General features: G+C 45.4%; 1 protein-coding gene across 3 annotated transcripts in view; it reads right to left on the minus strand.

Annotated features, from left to right (window-relative positions):
• Window positions 1-20889, minus strand: part of MORN1 (MORN repeat containing 1) — a 478186-nt gene that overhangs the window by 210501 nt on the left and 246796 nt on the right. For all 3 annotated transcript variants that reach the window (XM_073656899.1, XM_073656898.1, XM_073656900.1), the window contains one exon: window positions 1917-2062. In XM_073656899.1, the coding sequence (XP_073513000.1) occupies window positions 1917-2062 (146 nt within the window). The remainder of the gene's footprint in view (window positions 1-1916; window positions 2063-20889) is intronic.

Below are 20889 nucleotides of genomic sequence, written 5' to 3' on the forward strand. Positions count from 1 at the left end.
TCGAGGATCCCTCCTTCCCCCTTCATGATCTCAACATCTAGAAATGGCAAACAAATAGAGCTATATTCATATGTGGACCTCAGACCAATCGGGTTATTGTTGAGTCTGTCAACGAAAGCGACAAACTCCTCCGCTGTTCCCCTCCATACCAGAAAAACATCATCTATGTATTTTCTCAACAGATGGGTCAGTTTTGGCCAGTATATATGTTTTCTTTCATGGACCGCATCAGTTTTTCCCCCCTTTGTTAAACCTCCCTGAACGATCAACTCTAATACTGGTAAGTATGGCTCACACGGGTGAATTTTCTGCAGATTTTCCAGACAGTACCAGCAAAGTTGCTGCGATTTAAAAAATATATCTTTTGCACACTGTGGACAAAATCCACAGACATTGCCCTGCTGTGCAGATGGTAAATCAACTGCACAACAATCTATGTCGCAGCGCAGATTTTCACTGCAAATTCAACTTTTTTTATTATGAAATCTGCAGCAAATCTGCATATAAGCCTGCTGATTTTTTTTTCCGCTCAATTTACATCCCATGTTGATGTACCCTCACCATTAGGCCTCATTCAGAGACATCTGTTTTTCAAGTACTTCATAGAATCATACCATGTTAGAGTTGGAGGGGACCTCCAGGGTCATCTGGTCCAACCCTCTGCTCAATGCAGGATTCACTAAACCATCTCAGACAGATGTCTGTCCAGACTCTGTATGAAGACTTCCATTGAAGGAGAACTCACCACCTCTCGTGGCCGCCTGTTCCACTCATTGATCCCCCTCACTGTCAAAAAGTGTTTTCTAATATCTAATCTGTAACTTCTCCCTTTCAGTTTCATTCCATTGCTTCTCGTGTTTCCATGTGCAAATGAGAATAAGGATGATCCTTCTACACTGTGACATCCCTTCAGATATTCGTAGACAGCTATTAAGTCTCCTTTCAACCTTATTTTTTTCAAGCTGAATATTTCCAGATCCTTTCACCGTTCCTCGTAGGACATAGTTTGCAGTCCGCTCACCATCCTGGTAGCTCTTCTCTGAACTTGCTCCAGTTTTTCAATGTCTTTTTTAAAGTGTGGTATTCAGAACTTGTTCTATCTGTATTTTTTTACGGGATAAGTGTTGGCAAAAAAAACATGGAAACGTGTCCGATCCGAGTCAATGGAGACTGAAGACGTATCTAGAGACTTGATGATCCGAGTCAATGCAAGTCTATAGGTCCGTGTTAAACCCCGATAGCACACGGGTGGCTTTCTAGTTGCAGTCCAAGCTTAATAAACCTCCATCACTGTTTTTTTTACACCCGAGAAAAACTGATGAAGACTTGAAGGTAAAACTGGACGTACTAACCAGACATTTATGAAACTCTGATCTGGCCCACTGATGGAAATCGCTCTATTTCTTTTTTGATTTACGAGATCTAAACGGACTTCTGAATGAGGGATGACATTCTAGATCACTTTAAATTATCTTCTCTTCTACCAAACAGATAATTTTCTTTCCGTTCTTCCTTTTTTCCTATGACTCTCTGTGGTTGTGAAATGCGCCTTTTTGCTGTGATACAAAGCAGCAGAAATAGTGACTTTCTTTTGTACTCGTTCTGTCAATTATCTCTTTTTTTGACACCTGCCAACCGCTGCGGTGATGTTTCTACTGTTTATTATCTGAATAATCCTTTGTAGGTAACAGGACAAAAAAAACAAGCATGTTGTTTCACACAGCCCTCCTTCAAAGCAGAATTCCTTTTCCTCCAGTGATGACATATGCTTTCTGATACATGGTCGGGGAGTGGGGGGGCTATAAATAATTGTGAGGGCTATATATTGGCTACACAAAGACCGAGATCTAATTCAGTAGAATTTTGCTTCCCGAGAATATCATAAAAGAGGCAGACTATTTCCTAATATTCCTTACCTTGTCGTTACTTTCCAGTAGATGCAATAATCGGGCAGGCGGTGGGGCAAACAAGACACCTTCAAAGGACACTTGGCCCATCTCCGCTCTTTTGTTCGGAGGAGGAACTGAGACGTCTTCATCACTTATTGAGATTTTGGGACATTCTAGGCGAAACAAAACATAAATTCCAAACAGGAAGACATCAGTCATAATCTTCAAAGGGTGGAGGAGCGGAGTGTCAAGTGCAAGTGAGAACATCAGCCATCAACATGGAAGAAATTGCAGTTTAGATACTTTATACAAAAAGTAGTAACAAATTAGAAAAATATATATATATGTTTTTAGAGCCGTAGCTAAATGGACAGCAGAGTAATAAGTGCAGAATGTATCAGCTTTGACAAGAATACTATACAGTCATGGCCGAAAATGTTGACATCGTTGAAATTGTTCCAGAAAATGAAGTATTTCAACCAGAAAATTATTGCAGTTACACGTGCTTTGTTATACACATGTTTATTTCCTTTGGGTGTATTGGAACAACACATAAAAAAAAACAGAAAAAAATGCAAATTGGACATCATTTCACATAAAAATCCCAAAATGGGCCGGACAAAATTGTTGGCACTTTTCCAAAATTGTGGGTAAACAACTTTGTTTCAAGCATGTGATGCTCGCTCAAACTCACTTGTGGCAAGTAACAGGTGTGGACAATATGAAAATCACACCTGAAACCAGATAAAAAGGGGAGAAGTTAACTTAATCTTTGCATTGTGTGTCTGTGTGTGCCACACGAAGTATAGAGAACAGAAAGAGGAGAAGAGAACTGTCTGAAATAGAAGATAAGAAAGGAAACTTCTATGAAGATTTAGATCTCTGCAAAGACACACGGAGGAAAAATATGTATGACAGTAATTCAACATATGGATGGATGAAGAGATGGATAGATATGTGGAATATCATATGGATAGACAAATAGGATATTAGAAAGATGATAGGATAAATAGAATATCAGATTGACCGAAATTATATTAGAAAGATAGATAAAAGTTGGGATATTAGATGTATAGATAGAATAATGGAAAAATAGATAATGGATGGGATATTAGATGATGATAGATCTAATTGATAACTATCAGGTGGAATATCAGATAGATGGATAGACAAATAGGACAATAGATAATAGATGAAAAATAATATTGTATAAATGAATGTAACACACCAAGAATAGGCACAAATATCCAGAAGAACATTCCACACATAACCTACTCTCAGCCTGACGAAGGGTACATTACCCGAAACGTTGCTATACTGTCACAAATCATAAAGGGATTCGTGGCAGCTCTGGGTATGCTGGAATTTAAATGTTTTTTTTTCCTTTTGTCCAGCAAGAGTTAATGTCAGTCTCTTGCTGGCAGCTTTTTTAGGCTGATCAGCTGATGTTGGCTGGTAACCAATCTCACCTCCCTTTAAATAGTCACATGACCCATCAGCTGATCGTCGGTTATAGAGTTTACTTCTATGCAGACCAGCTACGTGTGTGGCGCCCTCCGGTGACTGTGGTTTTGCCGCTCTTGGAGTCCTGTTTACCTGGTGCCGTTTTGGAGCTTTTGAAGCAGAATCTGAGCCGAGTTGTAATTATTTTTGTCAGTCCCTTGTTTGTGTTTTTCCCTGTGTTCATTACCTGTAATGACAAGGCTAGCATCCTTGCCATCCAGTGCACTAGAGGTGACAGTCAGGGACTAGCTCGTGACGGCGGCGGTGGGGAAGGACCCGCATAGGGCATTGGGGGAGCTTAGGGTCAGACACAGGTTGGTGTCAGGAGGTGTCCCATTCCCCGCTCCCTACAGTTAGGGCCTTCCTCTCCATTTTTCATCCCGTTGTACCCATATGTTGTGCTGTCCGCCGGATGTGACATATACTTCACTCTAATCACTCGCCTATTCTTTGTGTGCTATATTACTTTAGAAAATATTAATTTTAATCTATTATCCTATTTGTCTATCCAGCTATCTGATATTTCACCTGTTATTTAGCATTTTATCTAATTATCAATTAGATATATCATCTTTCTAATATCTTGAGAAAGATGGCTTGAGAAAGGTTCTCAATAGAACCGAAACGCTGCTGAGCCCTAATAGGCTGTTAAACCACAGTTTTTCCTAAATTATTGATGGAGTGCTGCTTTCACTTTTTAGATAGATAGAAAAATAGATAGACAGATAGATAGATAGATACATAGATAGATAGATGGATATATATGGAATAGATAGATAGATAGATAAATAGATAGACAGATAGATAGATAGATACATAGATAGATAGATAGATATATATGGAATAGATAGATAGATACATAGATAGATAGATAGATAGATAGATAGATAGATAGATAGATGGATAGATGGATATATATGGGATAGATAGATAGCTAGATAGATAGATATGGGATAGATAGATGGATATATATGGGATAGATAGACGGATATATATGGGATAGATAGATACTATAGCTAGATAGATGGATATATATGAGATAGATAGATATGCCATGACATAGGCTGCGAGAAAGAGACCTATGATATGCCATGGACTTCCATAGCCCCCACCATGGATGTGTCCCCATCCATAGTCCCTAGAGTCCCTGCCCATCATCCCTACAGTCCCTATCCCTATTCCCTACACTTACTTTGGCAAAACTGAGGTGTATTTAGTCCTGCCAAAAAAGCTTCTTTGATTCAAATTGAATAGATAGATAGATCAGTAAACAAGTGTTTTTGTTCTTTTTTTTAAGGTATGTATGATGAGTGACTAATGAGTAAGGTGGGCAGACGTACTTGGCGCTGATTGTCGGGAAACCCCTTTTAGTTTTTGTCTGTGCTCACGACGAAAATCCGTAACACACAGGACATGTTGCAGTTTGAGAATCCGAGAATCTTCGCCTTCCCCCCGGCGTCTGCCTCTACCATCGCTGACATATAATTAGTGCAGTCTAATTCTCCTTCCCACATCGGAGCAGGTGCGTCAGACAATACATAGTTAAAATTTAGAAGAAACGCGCTGGAATTTTCTGGATCATACATGATAAACAATTCTATTTTCTCTTCATTTTTGGATGTGGGGAAAAGACTTTGCCGTTTGTAGCACATAATAATCTTATCAATGCAATAACAATTCCTTAGGGCAGTTAGCAGATTTACTACATGGGGGTAAGAGCTATGTGAAAAATGTAAAGATCTGTAATTATTTGATAAAGATATGGAATTTCTGGGGGAATTACTTCATGACAGCCGCACCAAAAAATGTAAAAACTTAGCCTTATCGGAGGACTTTCACCACCAAGCGCCAGAGTCCTATAGATCTGGTAGTATAAAAAAAACCCTGGAGATTCCCAAATATCAGGAGGTCTGGAATGAGGACGTTTAGGTTTGGACGCTTTGTCCTACGTCTAATTGCTATTAGTGTAGGGATTTGTAGTAATTGATCGCACAGTCATGGTTGTTACACCCAACTATGGCAACAAAGTCATCCAAAAATCCAAATATGTTGATAAAATAATCAAACATGGGAATCCCAGGCCCCATGAATCAACATTGGCCGGTAGCGTGGCTCTACCCAAGGCTACACCATTCGAGGTCTCATGAAGACCTCTCCCCAATCACGGAAATGGCCGATGACTTTGTAGTTGTCATATACCAGTCACAAAGTCCTCTCCATCTCCTACATGGACATTTATGACCGGCCCAGGATGGGAGGGTGGCAAAGCGCCGGCCACATTTGGTTTCCTGTAACAGCAGAACAGCACTATCGTCTGGAGCTTTTGGACCACCAAAGACTCGGTTATAATACCAAGGTTGGGACTGGTCAACCCAAGGTCACCAACAGCGATTTTACTAATGCCATTATTGATAGTAGTCTAGGGCGGTGAGGGGCTTCAAGGCAAAGTAAGATCAGAAATTAAACTAATGTTTAAAGGTTTTATACTATGCATTTAAGATTTATTTTAGGTTTTCTGCTGTTTTGTGGGTTTTTTTTAATTTTGAATGTCATTATTTAGAAAAAAAAGCTCCTGAAATTTTGCAGTTTTCTTAACAGACTGACCCTTCTTGTAGAGGTAGGATCGCAATGACGGATAACGCCTATACACAGAAAACAAAAGATCCATCATTCACTATAGTAGAGATCACCTCCTCCCCCTCTCTGCTCAAGGACTTCTGCACAGATTGATACCAAGATACATGGTGGTCTAAGGTGCTGAAAACGTTGGTAACGTCAGTAGTAATATATGTTGGCAGAGATGTTAATACTAACATCCCTGGTAGTCTAGAGTGGTAAATGGCTTAACCTCTTCAACACCCAGGATTACCAGAAATGAAAAGAGTTAACCTATAAACCGCCTTAAACAGTAGATTTAACACTTCATTTCCCCTATGACAACAGGGAAAATGAGTCTTAACTCTGAATCACCCTAGGAAATTTCTCCTAAGCTACCCTATGGTGTCATAGTGTGGTACGTGTGCCCCAATAAGTCCCTGTCCTGTCAGCACAGTATAGGATCATAGCCTTTCACTGACAAGGTTATGGTTAGGTGGATTCATGGGCGTACCCACCGTGGGGCAGGGGGGGGCAGCTGCCCCCCCTGTAGAAGCAGGGCCGCACGCCGCACACCAGGGCCCACGTCAGCACCCGGGCAAATGCCGGGGCCCTGAGCAGGCGGGGGGGCCCCTCACCGTCAGCGCCCGCTCTCCCCCCCGCGCTTGCTCAGGGCCCCGGGGAACCCGGCACAATACTTACCCCTCCCTGTGCCTCCGCAGCACCTCCTGCATCCTCCACGGCTGCTGCACTGTGACGTCTCAGGTCAGAGGGTGCGGTGACGTCTTTACACCGCGCTCTCTCCTGAGCCGTCACAGCGCAGAGCGGGAAGACGGCGGCGACGCTGGAGTCCAGAGCTGAGCAGCGGCAGCAGGTGAGGAGGAGTGAGGTGAGTATTTGATTTTTTTTTATTGTATGGAGGCCTGTGGCAGCATAAGGGAGGGGGATGAGGTGGGGGTGTGTGACATCCTGCATGGGGCATTATAAGGGAGGGGGGGTATGACATCCTGCATGGGGCATTATAAGGGAGGGGGGGTGTGACATGCTGCATGGGGCATTATAAGGGAGGGGGGGTGACATGCTGAATGGGGCATTATAAGGAAGGGGGGTGTGTGTAATCCTGCATGGGGCATTATAAGGGAGGGGGGGGTGACATCCTGCATGGGGCATTATATGGGGGGGAACAACCTGCATGGGGCATTATGTGGGGGGGGGACAGCCTGCATGAGGCACTATGTGTGGGGAACAGCCTGCATGGAGCGTTACATGGGGGCCAGTATCCTGTATGGAGCGTTATATGTGGGCCAGTATCCTGTATGGAGCGTTTTATGGGGACCAGTATCCTGTATGGGGCATTTTATGGGGTCCAGTATCCTGTATGGAGCATTATATGGGGACCAGTATCCTGTATGGGGCATTTTATGGGGGCCAGTATTCTGTATGGAGCGTTATATGGGGGCCAGTATCCTGTATGGAGCGTTATATGGGGACCAGTATCCTGTATGGAGCATTTTATGGGGGCCAGTATTCTGTATGGAGCATTTTATGGGGCCAGTCTCCTGTATGGAGCATTTTATGGGGGCCAGTATACTGTGTGGAGTGATTCGCCGGTTTCTGAGCTATTGTGGAATTTACAATAGATATCACTCATGTAATGTAAGAAGTGAAATCTTTGCATTGTACTATATATATATTTCTCTTCGGTATCTGTGACGATGGCTTGCCCCCCCCCTAGTTTTGATCCTGGGTACGCCCATGGGTGGATTCATAACTGGTTCAGTGATTGTACTCAAAGAGTGGTAATAAATGGTTGCACGTCCAATTGGAAGAGTGTTTCAAGTGGGGTACCACAAGGCTCTGTTCTGGCCCCAGTGTTGTTCAACATTTTTATAAATGATCTAGAAACGGGAACTGAAGTTAAATGTGATGATACAGCTTAAAATCTTAATAAGCTAGACGATTAGATTAGTTAAGCCAAGAGAAATACCTTATTGTGTTTTATTACACTGTGTTGTTCCAAATTATTATGCAAATAATATTTTCTCAGATTTTCCTAAATTACCTATATGAATTGCAGTCATTGTAATTTTCCAGTCAAATAACTATTAGAGTACAATTGAAAGGTTTTTGTACAAACTGCCTATGATAACAGTATATTTTTAAAAAAATAAAAAACTCAAACTGCACTCAAAATGCATGCTCCAAATTATTATGCACAGCAGAGTTTTCAACCTTTTCATTTTAATAAAGAACAAAAAAATGGTCATTTTTGAAATTATAAGCATTAGCAGGTTATTACAAACTGAAATCAAACAGTTTTCAACTCAAAACTTTATTCTAGGTGATGTTACATTTGCACATAGGACCCCTTGTTCGAAAGGAGCTTCTGAACTCTCTCGTCCATTGAATTTGTCAGGTTTTGGATGGTTTCTGCTTTAATTGTTTTGCATGAGGACAGAATACCCTCCCAGAGCTGTTGCTTAGATGTGAACTGCCTCCCGCCATCATAGACACTCCTTTTGATGATGCTCCAGAGGTTCTCAATGGGGTTGAGGTCAGGGGAGCATGGGTGCCACACCATAAGTTTGTCCCCTTTTATGCCCATAGCAGCCAGAGATGCAGATGTGTTATGTGCAGCATGAGACGGGGCATTATCATGCATGAAATTATCTCGATGGTCCAGATGGATGGAGTGGAGGATGGCTGGTTGATGGACACCCCATGCAAACACGGCTACGGCGCTAACAAGGAGGAGGTGGAGTAATGTTTTGGGCTGGAATCATGGGGAGAGAGATTGTCAGCCCTTTAAGGATCCCTGAAGGGGTAAAGATGAACTCCATAATGTATGTTGAGTTTCTCAAACAGCACTTCCTTCCATGGTTCAAGAAGAAGAACCGTGCATTCTGCAGCAAGATCATTTTCATGCATGATAATGCCCCGTCTCATGCTGCACATAACACATCTGCATCTCTGGCTGCTATGGGCATAAAAGGGGACAAACTTATGGTGTGGCACCCATGCTTCCCTGACCTCAACCCCATTGAGAACCTCTGGAGCATCATCAAAAGGAGTGTCTATGATGGCGGGAGGCAGTTCACATCTAAGCAACAGCTCAGGGAGGGTATTCTGTCCTCATGCAAAACAATTGAAGCAGAAACCATCCAAAACCTGACAAATTCAATGGACGAGAGAGTTCAGAAGCTCCTTTTGAACAAGGGGTCCTATGTGCAAATGTAACATCACCTAGAATAAAGTTTTGAGTTGAAAACTGTTTGATTTCAGTTTGTAATAACCTGCTAATGCTTATAATTTCAAAAATGACCATTTTTTTGTTCTTTATTAAAATGAAAAGGTTGAAAACTCTGCTGTGCATAATAATTTGGAACATGCATTTTGAGTGCAGTTTGAGTTTTTTATTTTTTTTAAAATATACTGTTATCATAGGCAGTTTGTACAAAAACCTTTCAATTGTACTCTAATAGTTATTTGACTGGACAATTACAATGACTGCAATTCATATAAGTAATTTGGGAAAATCTGAGAAAATAATATTAGCATAATAATTTGGAACACAGTGTAGAGATTGCTGGCTGTGTTTTATTAATGTTCTGCTTGCTGGTCAGTTTATGTACACTAATTTAACTTGTAAAGTGTCCAGCATTCCACTAATCTCATTAGAATCTCAAGAGCCTCTAACCATTGTTCAAAAATCGTCTAGGCCAATGGTTTAAGTGTTGAAAGAAGATCCGGCGGAGCCTTCACCACCGGGAGTCTCACATGTAGATCCAGGTGATGTGGTCAACCTGAGAAAGATACCTCCACTAATGCACACTTAGCTTTGGGGGGGAGGGTGAGAGCAGTTCTGCCATTCAGGGGGCTGAGCCCAGAGAAGCAGAAGGGACATGTGTTTTTGTAGCAGTTTGACTTAAACAGAATCAAGGAGGATCAGAAAGACATTACAAGGAGAATGAGAGACATCTTAGAGGACAGTAGATAGATTGCATGGCATTACCCAAAGAGACACAGATTTGAATTCTATATGATTCTAGCCTAAGGATACGGTCTTGACTGGAAAGATACAGATCTGCTCTATTAACCATCAGAGAGACCATGGATACATTTTGGGGAGACCAGGAGAGGACAAAGAAGTCACCTGGCCCCATTGGATATGTTCTTTGGAGTTGCCAGGAGGGACCCACCGGTCGCCTGGCCCTATGGAAATTCTCGGAGAGGCCCAGCTGGGACCCTCAGGTCTCCTGCCTTGTACTTCGATGGACTGCTAGCTTCCTAAGCTTGCCGCTACCTTCTCTCTGTGGGGGCCCGCCAGAAGCGGGGGGCCACTGGTTGAGGTAGTTGGCCCTAGAAGTCTCCAAAGTTGCAGCTGTTCTATCCCAGGTAGGCGGAGAAGGAAGGGTGAGACTGTAATGTTGTACCATCTTGGGTATGTGCTGGGACTGTTCTGTGTGTTTATTGTCCACTTTGTGGTTCAATAAAGTATTGCCACGCTGTTTTACCCTCACCCTGTGTTGTCTGAGTAGCATTACACCCACGGAAGACCCTGGGTCTTCACAGTAAACTAATCAAATTTGCAGACGATGCAAAGCTAGGAGGGATAGCTAAAACTAGATAAGACAGAGAAAAGATTCAGAAGGATCTAGATAAGCTTTAACAATGGGCAGTGACCAACTGAATAATATTTAACAAGGAGAAATTCAAGATTCTACATCTAGGCAAGAAAAATGAAAATTACATTGACAGAAAGGGAGGAGCAGAACTAAGCAACAGCACGTGTCAAAAAAGACTTGGGTATACTAATAGATCACAGACTGCACATGAGTCAACAGCCTTCCGAACCTACCATCTAGTCGTCTCAGCACATTGCGCGCCCACCAAATAATAATCTCCCCTACGTATAAGTCACCAATATATACTCTGTATTGTAAAAATACATTTTGATAAAATCTAGGTCCAACTGTATATTGCTTCCAGACGGGTCTGTTCTGCTTGGATCGGGTGGAGCTCCACAGCTCCTTAGTGAAGCTAGTATGGATCAGCGGGTTGAAGTGTTGACACAAGTACATTCTCTACATGTCACCGTCATCGGGAAAAAAAAAAAAACTAGAGAGCTGCAATTTCACAGTGTGGAAGTATCTCTTCAAAGTGTATTTCTTGGAGTGTATGATCGTGAACTTTACAGCATTTATAGCCGGGAAGAACCTTAAATTATACTATGGTGTTTCATTAGGTTAAAAATCCATCTTTCTCCATGAAAGGTCTTTATTTTCTAATTGCGATACATTAGATGAGAGTTAAGCATTTTACAGCTACAAGGACATTCCATCTCACCATTAGCTTTAGCTGAGGTAGCACTATTAATGCTCTGGGCAATGACTAGGAACCAAATTGCTTGCGGCATAATTGTAATTTCTTAATGCACTCAAAAGTCCAAGGAGATGTTACAATTTCTTACTATTTCCTTCTAGTTTGCGATGAAAGGAAGAGAACATTATGGTCTGAGAGTTTTTTTTAATGATAGGGGATTTTTTACCAGTTGAGGAAATAATCTGTTAATCTTGCCATTTGTAACTGTCTAGATTAGCCGAAGACTCTTTATAGGTTTTGGATTAGGTAGAACCATGTAAATAAAGCCTGTAAGAGTATTATCCGTGGTTTTGATGGATCGCACTCATACCCATGTTGTTCTTTGGGGTTATGCACATGTCCGATAATTTTTTTGGACCGAGTCTTAAGGTAGGTAAAGGGATTTTTCAGGGAATAAAACCTGTTTAAAGGGCTCCGATTAAGGAAAATAAACAAAAAATACTCGCCCTGATACACCACAGGTCCCATTTGTCGTAGAGAAAAATTAAAATCCATAAAGACATCTTCGGAGAGGGGACATATAACCCTCACATTGAACATATCGGATAAATTATAACTGGGGAAGTGAGAAACTAATTATAACTGAGGAAGTGAAAAAGAGCTGTCACTTGAACCTCCATTGTAGCAGGGACCTCCTGCAGTGACCAGGTAATTACAACAAGCTATTTGCTCTGAGAGCCAGACACTAAGCTTGGGATTCATTTATTCAGAGGCGGAGAAGTACACTTCTAGGGCATGAGCTTCCTCTGATCAAAGCACGGGTCCCAGACTTTTTGGAGCCAGGGGTCAGTAATGAATATTGGGGTTTGCATTAATACGATATTTGTGGAAGATATATTTTTGGCATCGTAGTGAAGGGACAAACATAACACATTCACTCACATTACCGTAAGACTATTCTAACCCATCCAACTTAATAGTGGTCCGATGGTTGACGCTATCCATGTCATGTTTCATCTCTATAGAAAGGTAAAATCGCAATAGGAAACATGATGACAATATCTACAGTGGGTACGGAAAGTATTCAGATCCCTTTAAATTTTTCACTCTTTGTTTCATTGCAGCTATTTGGTAAATTCTAAAAAGTTCATTTTTTATCTCATTAAAGTACACTCTGTACCCCATCTTGACTGAAAAAAAACAGAAATGTAGAAATTTTTGCAAATTTATTAAAAAAGAAAAACTGAAATATCACATGGTCATAAGTATTCAGACCATTTGCTCAGACACTTGCTCAACTCGCAGCTCCCAGTCCAACTTGAGAAGCGTCACAATGAAGAACAAATGGTAAGTTGAAATCAGGATATCCCAAGATGGGTGGTTTTACCAGGTAGTCTACTAGATCTTCCAATACCTCCTGGTGGTCTGTTGAGAGAATGGGCTGTTGGGACGAAACACGTTGTTTGTTTTAAGCCCGGTCCTACCCGCGTTCTTCTTTTTCTCCAAGGGTGTTGTTGACTCTGTCGTCCCCCCCAAGAGGAGGTTAGGCCGGGTGGCAATCCTGGAGAAGTTCCGAATATAAGTACGATAGTAGGAGAAGTATCCTAAGATCTGCCTCAACTTCCCGACAGTAGAGGGCCGCTTGTCTTTTAAGGCCAGTACTGGAGCGATTTCTGCTGAGTCCATGGTATATCCTTCTCCGGACATAATTTTCCCTAGACATCGGACTTGCCTTTTTTGAACAGTTCACACTTCTTTGGGGCCAACTTAACTCCGTGTTGTTGATACCGCTGTAATACGGTCCTCACGCGTTCAACATGCTCCCGGAAGGTTTTGCTGTGTACCACATTGTCATCCAAGTACAGATGGCTGATAGCGTCCCTCAATCCTTCCAAACAGGTCTCCATGCTCCTCTGAAATTCTGCTGGAGCTGAACTGAGCCCAAATGGTATGCGATCCACTCATATAATAACCCCCACGGTGTGATGAATGCTGTCAAGAGTCTACTCTTCAACAAACCCTTGATGGTATGCTTTACCCTGATCAAGGACAGAGAACCAGGTACTTCCTGATAGGCTATCCAGCATATCTTGAATCTTTGGTATCGGTTGCCGATCATGTACTGACTTTCGGTTAAGTTCCCTGTAATCACAGCAGAGTCTCAACGTACTGTCCTTCTTCCTAACACAAACAAAAGGAGAGGAATAAGACGACTTGGACTTTTGGACCCAACCTCTGTTGGTTAGATCTTGTAAATACACTTTCACTTCACGGTGTAATGGTTTCGGCACAGACATGTAACTTCTGGTTATTGGAGTCGTGTCTTTCAAATTGATTTTCAATTCCAACCACGAGATACAGCCTATATCAGAGTCATCTTTAGAGAATTCATGACACTCTTCTCTCAGCATCTGTTTTGTTATCGCTATATCTTCAGTACACAAGTGTTCCAGGGATATTGGGGGATCCCGGGACCCTAAGGTGGGTCGTGCAATTTCCTCCCCTGGGCAACTCCTGTTCTTTGGTGGGGAGACAGAATTCACGGTAGACCGCTGGGCGGGTCTCACACTGGCTGGATATACTGTTTTAACGGTTTCAATGTGACCTAACACAGTCTAATTTCGTGTTTCGTAGTATTCATCACCGGTACTGTCACTCGAGCAAACCCACCAGTAGGAATCATAAGCACAGTCTCACCTTGAACTAGGCCTTCTGAAAGTCCTGAGGAGTCTTTTGGCACAAACTGTCTTTTCTGGACTTTTCTTCCCAGTTCTACCCAGACTCCACACCTCACCCCCACCATTTGGTTTGCAGGGATGATGGTTGGGCGCCAGCCTGCCTTGACTTCTTTTAGGTCCATTGTATTGTGTGCTTTCTTTACTCTATGAATCAAATTTTTCCCAATGGCGTTGGGTATGGCAAGTGACCACATTCTGATCACTGGTCATGAGAAAAGGTACCAAAAGCTCAATGGTGTTGCTGTTTTTCATGGCCCTCAGTTGGAAAGTCACTTCCAACCAGCCTATGAAAGGGATTTCGGTCTGGTTGACAGCTTTGCCGTGGAGTTCCACTGGTCCTAAGAGTTCTTTTAGCGACAGAAGGCAGGTATGTGGCAGGTAGCGCCTTCTCCATTCTTCATTTAAAAGGCTCTCTTGGGCTCCTGTGTCCCACAGTGCTTTTACCAGGAGTCCATCTAGCTGGCACTGTATAAAGCACCTTTCACCGATTAGGCTGATGAGGCTATCTTTACTGAGCGAGGAATCCTCCTCCCAGCAGTACATCGTTTGACCTCCGCACTGGGCATTAAGTAAGTGATGCCCCTGTCTCTCTTGCAGCTGTTGTAGACGGGAACACACATGGGGATAGTACTGACGCAGCCGTTTTACCTCATGCGCCGTTCTGCGGTTTGGTGAGACTTGGATTTGCTTCTGTGGCCTCCTCCATGTCACGGTTACCAGTTGCCCCGCACTGGCAACCTCCTGTCTTTTAACCCAAATGACCGTGACCATTGGCGTTCCTTGGCATAATGTCCTTCCTCACCACATCTTAGACAGTGGACACACACCGTACTCTGATTTGATGAATGGCACACTTCACAAGCCAGGTATCTTCTGTTTTGGAACCCACTCCTGGGTCTAAGGGATACAGGTTCTGGCCTGGAGCGAATCAACTTTTTCACCTCAATCAACTTGGCTCGCAGTTCTCCTATTACTTCCTCCCAGTCAGCGCTGGCGGTCCTCTCTTTTGTTGGTGATTTAAGGTTCCCTCTCGGAGGTGGCACTGGAGGGTCTCCATGATGATCTTGGGACTGACCACCGGGGTTCTCCAACTTCAGCTGACTCATTTTGGTGATTTTAGGAGCAGAGCCTTTCTTTAACTTCTGTTCGCTCTCTGACTCCAAACAAGCTGCCTCATTCACTTTTTCAATTAGGACTTTGTCCAGAATGCCAGGGTCTTGTAGGTACTGTTTCAGCTCCAACATGATGTCTTTGCTGATTAAATCCGTTCCCAATGATCTCAAGAACTTCTTCTGGACTAGTCCAGCATCAAACTTCTACTCCACTTCTACATCTCTGGATGAAAACAACAGTCTATCCTTCAGTTCAATTGCTCTGAACAAGAAACTTTGGGGTGATTTATTTTTTTTCTGTGAGAGGTTAATCAGTCGGTGGAACAATTCTGAAGTACTCCCTTTTATATAGTGCCCTTTTAAAATTATCTTCAGCTGTTGCAAGGTCAATTGACTCTTCATTTCTAGCATACTACAGAGGTTCAGTCCTGGGCTGATTGCTTTCACCACCCCCTCGATGATCTCATTTGGCTGGTAGCCTTTCTGTAAGCCTGCATCGATCTGGTGCAACAAGTTCATATAAGACAGTTTTTCTTTCTGTTCACACTCTCCAATCTGTCCCAGGATCTTGAATTCTTTACTTATAGTGATTTGTGGTGTTAGAGAGGACTGTCTTCCTGATTTACCTAACCCGAGCAGGGTAAAGGTTCTGTCTGAGTCTGTCACCCGTTCAGAGGTTTTGGTCAATTCCTGCAGGGCTGTTGTTAGGGCTTTGAATTGTTCTTTCATTTCCTGTAGTTCAGTCTGCGGACGGAGATTCCCCCTTTTGGTAATTGGTGCCGCCCCTCCATCCTCCAACTTCAACCTGGTTAGAAACTGTGTTAGTTCCTGGAGGAACGTCCTATGACGTCTTCAGCTTCTTTCTCCCCCAGCTCATCCATTTTTACATTAATGGCAGCTAACAGTTGCCTGCGGTTGTGTGCTTTAAAAATATCTTCTGACATCTTTATATATTTTGCTACTGTTCTCAATTGTTCACAGGTTAACTGAAGAAGCAGCTCACTAATTCTGTCCATTTGTATTTCCACACCCATTGCTGCTAGTGAGTTTTCTTTAGGGCTAGTCCCCTTTGAATGGTGTAGCAGAGTTGAATTGAGGTGCTGTGCTGCTGTGCTTTTCCAGACACTTTTCCTCTTCTTCCTCTACATGCTAATTCTCACTCATGATTCCCCGTACAGGCCACCAATGTTACACGCACGCCGGTAGGTTCAGATAGGGTGAGACGGGTTTCATGAATTCTTTGGAATCCTGGGGGAACCGTTACACAGGGTGACCATAGGCTGCAGCTTCTCTCAGGCACATGATAGATTCAATTGCTGACCAGACACATCTGACAAGAGTCTTTTTCAACAGTTTAACAGTGGAATTTAATCTGAAGCACGGCCAGTGCAATTCAGGGATATTAAAGCAACAATCTTCATTAAAGTACAGTCTGAGTTTCTTGAGCAACCGGCTCCAGTAACAATACAGTAGTTTCTTCACAAGGCACAGTATTACAGTCTCTTCAGTAGCATAATTCAGTGTAGCGTCGGCGTCCCTGCCTCCTGCTAGGCAGGGACGCCGTTCCCCTCACCTCTCCGCTCCGTGCCCGGCGGCTTCCTCCCGCTCTGCTGGCAGCGTGCGCTGCTTCCCGGCCTCTGTGCTTAGGGCGCGCGCGCGCGCTCCCCCTCTCTTAAAGGGGCCGCGCACGCCGTCCTAAGGAGTCCCCGGCCAATGGCCGGAGGACCTCACCATATATAAGGCACCTCCTCCAAAATGGAGGTGCCCGAGCAATGTTTTTGCAAAGCCTTTCTACTCTGCTTCAGCCCTCAGGTCCCGTTACCAGATACCTGCCAGTTACCTGCCAGATCTCTGCTTGATACCTACCTGATTCCAGTCTATCTGCTTGCATTCCTGCGGTCCAACAGTCTGCCTTCCAACACCTGTCAGTCTGTCTATGGATCTGCCCGCCCGCTCACCTGGGAGCGCTCACCTGCTACCTGCCTGCTAGCCTACCTGGAGGCTCTGCCGTCACTTGCCGTGACCACCTGCCTGTCCAGAGACTCTTGCCCGCTCACCTGGGAGCGCTCTCCTGCTACCTGCCTGCTAGCCTACCTGGAGGCTCTGCCGTCCCTTGCCGTGACCACCTGCCTGTCCAGAGACTCCTGCCCGCTCACCTGGGAGCGCTCACCTGCTACCTGCCTGCTAGCCTACCTGGAGGCTCTGCCGTCACTTGCCGTGACCACCTGCCTGTCCAGAGACTCTTGCCCGCTCACCTGGGAGCGCTCACCTGCTACCTGCCTGCTAGCCTATCTAGAGACTGTTTCCCTGCTGTCACTTGCCGTGACCACCTGCCTGTCTAGAGACTCTTATCCTGCTGTCACTTGCCGTGACCACCTGCCTGTCTAGAGACTCTTACCCTGCTGTCACTTGCCGTGACCACCCGCCTGTCAAGAGACTGTCCCCGTCACTTGCCGTGATCTCCTGCCCATCTACGCAGAGACTATCCCTGTCACTTGCCGTGACTACCTGCCCGCCTTCCCTGGGAGCCACCCGCTTCCTTACAAGGACTGCCCCTTTGTATAGTTGCTCTGAGGTTCCACCTCCCAGACCAGTTACAGTTTGCTCGGGCCATGGAACCCGGTGGCACCCAAGCTCACTCGCTCTCGGACCTATGTCATGAACTTTCCCGTCAGAGGTCCCAACAGGAGTCCATCCTGAGTCACCTGCGTAGTGTTAACTCCCGCCTGGACACACTGACTACCTCTTCGGGACCTGCTTCCAGTCGCACGACTCCTACCCCGCAGCGTCGCTGCCCATCAATTCCATGGCATCTCTTCCCGGTCCCCGCCTCTCCGCCCCGCCTCGTTTTGGCGGAGATCCCGGTCAGGCACGGGGCTTCATTAACCTGTGCACTCTGCACATCGAACTGTTGGCACACCAGTTTCCCACCGACCGAGCCAAAGTAGCCTTCATCATGTCCCATCTCACGGGGGAGGCGCTGGCTTGGCTAAATCCTCTATGGGAGAGAGGAGACCCCCTGGTATCCAACCTGCCAGCCTTTCTCACGGCTTTCCGGAAGGTCTTGGACGAACCAGGACGGAGGACCTCATCCGCCTCATCTCTGCTACGCCTCCACCAAGGAAGTCTCACCGTGGGCCAATATGCCATACGGTTCCGTACCCTTGCTTCGGAGCTTGCCTGGGATAACGACGCCCTGGTGTCCGTCTTCTGGGAGGGTCTATCCGGCCGTATTAAAGATGAACTCGCCGGTCGGGACATTCCTACCACTCTCGATGACTTAATTACACTTGCCACCCGGATTGACATCCGGTTCCAGGAGCGCACCAAAGAGGCCACCCGTGAGAGGAGGTTTCCACGCCTTGCTCCTACCTTCCAGAGACCTGTCACTTCCTCCGTTACTCCCCCGGTGCACTCACCCGAGCCTATGCAGGTTGACCAGACCAAGATGGTCAAGACCCGTCAAGAATTACGCCGTGCCGAGGGGAGCTGCTTCTACTGTGGCAGTAAGGAGCACCGGATCCGTTCCTGCCCGGAGAGGTCGGGAAACGCCTGTGTCTAGGATCGCTCAGAGAGGTCGTCCTAGACAAGAGTAAACCCTCTCCATCTCTAATGCTGTCGGTCTCTATCATCTGCGGGGAGAACCGTTACTTTGAACTAGCTCAACTTGATTCTGGAGCTGCCGGAAATCTCATTTCTCAGTCCCTGGTAGAGAAATACCGCATTTCCACCAAACCTCTGGCTGTACCCTTATCTGTCGCCGCCTTGGATGGGGGCCTCTTACCACATCCCATCCAACTCATCACCGAATCCATAACTCTGCAGGTGGGAATGCTGCACTCTGAGAGCATCTTCTTTCATGTTCTGCCTGGACTCTCTCACGCCCTCTTGCTAGGCCTACCTTGGCTTCAGAAACATACATCCGTGCTTGATTGGCAGACCGGAGAAGTCCTTCGCTGGGGACAGGACTGCCATAAGACTTGTTTAGTTCCTGTTCATCCGGTCCGTCCTTCTCCTACCCCAGCCAATCTACCCGGCCTACCGGTTCCCTATTGGTCTTATGCGGACTTCTTTAATAAAAAAGAAGCAGAAACATTACCCCCTCATAGACCATACGACTGCCCAATCGACCAGATACCCGGCGCTACTCCTCCCCGTGGGCGTATTTACCCTTTGTCCGCTGCTGAGACCCGGTCCATGTCTGAATATATTGAGGAGAATCTGGCCCGGGGATTTATCCGGAAATCTACCTCCCCGGCGGGAGCAGGCTTCTTCTTCGTCAAAAAGAAGGACGACTCACTCCGTCCCTGTATAGACTATAGAGGCCTTAACCAGATCACGGTGAAAAATAAATACCCCCTTCCGCTCATTCCAGAATTATTTGACCGTCTAAGGGGGGCTAGAATCTTCACCAAGCTGGATCTCCGTGGGGCGTATAACCTGGTCCGTATCCGTCAGGGGGATGAATGGAAGACGGCATTCAACACCCGGGACGGCCACTATGAATACCTTGTTATGCCCTTCGGTCTCTGTAACGCTCCCGCCGTCTTTCAAGAGTTGGTCAATGACATCTTCCGTGACCTTCTCTACTCCTGCGTGGTGGTGTACCTGGACGACATCTTGGTCTTCTCTCCGGATCTCCTCACTCACTGGAAGGACGTTCGTCAGGTCCTACTCAGGCTCAGGCAGAACCACCTCTACGCTAAATATGAGAAGTGCCTCTTTGAGCAGACCTCGCTTCCGTTTCTGGGCTACATAATCTCTCAGACCGGCCTACGAATGGATCCTGAGAAACTGTCTGCCATCCAGAAATGGCTCCGACCAGAGGGGTTGAAAGCTATTCAGCGGTTCCTGGGCTTCGCCAACTACTACCGCCTCTTCATTCCGCACTTCTCTTCCCGGACTGCCCCTATCTCGGCGCTCACCCATAAGGGCGCTAATCCCAGAGAATGGCCGCCCGAAGCAGAAGAAGCCTTCCTTTCCTTAAAACAAGCTTTTTCCTCCGCCCCTGTGCTGCATCGTCCGGACGGCAACAAACAATTCTTCCTAGAAGTCGACGCTTCCTCCTCCGGAGCCGGAGCAGTACTTACCCAAAAGTCGTCTTCCGGAAGAATGGTAACCTGCGGCTTCTTCTCCAAACTCTTCTCCTCTTCTGAGCGCAATTATTCTATAGGAGACCGAGAATTGTTGGCCATTAAGCTGGCACTGGAGGAGTGGCGTTACCTGCTCGAGGGGGCTCTTCACCCGGTAATAATTTACACGGACCACAAGAACTTGACTTACCTCCAGAGTGCCCAGAGACTTAACCCGCGCCAAGTCCGGTGGTCCTTGTTCTTCGCCCACTTTAATTTCATTCTTCATTTTCGCCTGGCTGACAAAACATCAAAGCTGATGCCTTGTCCCGATCCTTTTTGGTCTCTGATCTTGAGGAGGAGCCTAAACACATCATCGACCCCGCCAAAGTAATGCAGGTGGCCCCCATGAATCTAAATCGTCTTCCACCCGGTAAGACGTTCGTAACTGTACCTGATCGTGAGAAGGTTCTACACTGGGGACACTCGTCCAAGCTAGCTGGCCACGCTGGTCAGAAAAAGACCCTCCAGCTTATTACCCGGCATTACTGGTGGCCTACCCTGCACAAGGACGTAATAGACTTTGTTTCAGCCTGTGTGTCCTGCGCCCGCAACAAGGTTCCGAGACATCTGCCAGCCGGCCGTCTCCTTCCTCTTC

The sequence above is a fragment of the Phyllobates terribilis genome, unplaced genomic scaffold (assembly GCF_046119375.1).
Source record: "Phyllobates terribilis strain yellow unplaced genomic scaffold, ASM4611937v1 Scaffold_12__6_contigs__length_324123572, whole genome shotgun sequence".
In the NCBI taxonomy this organism is placed as follows: domain Eukaryota; kingdom Metazoa; phylum Chordata; class Amphibia; order Anura; family Dendrobatidae; genus Phyllobates; species Phyllobates terribilis.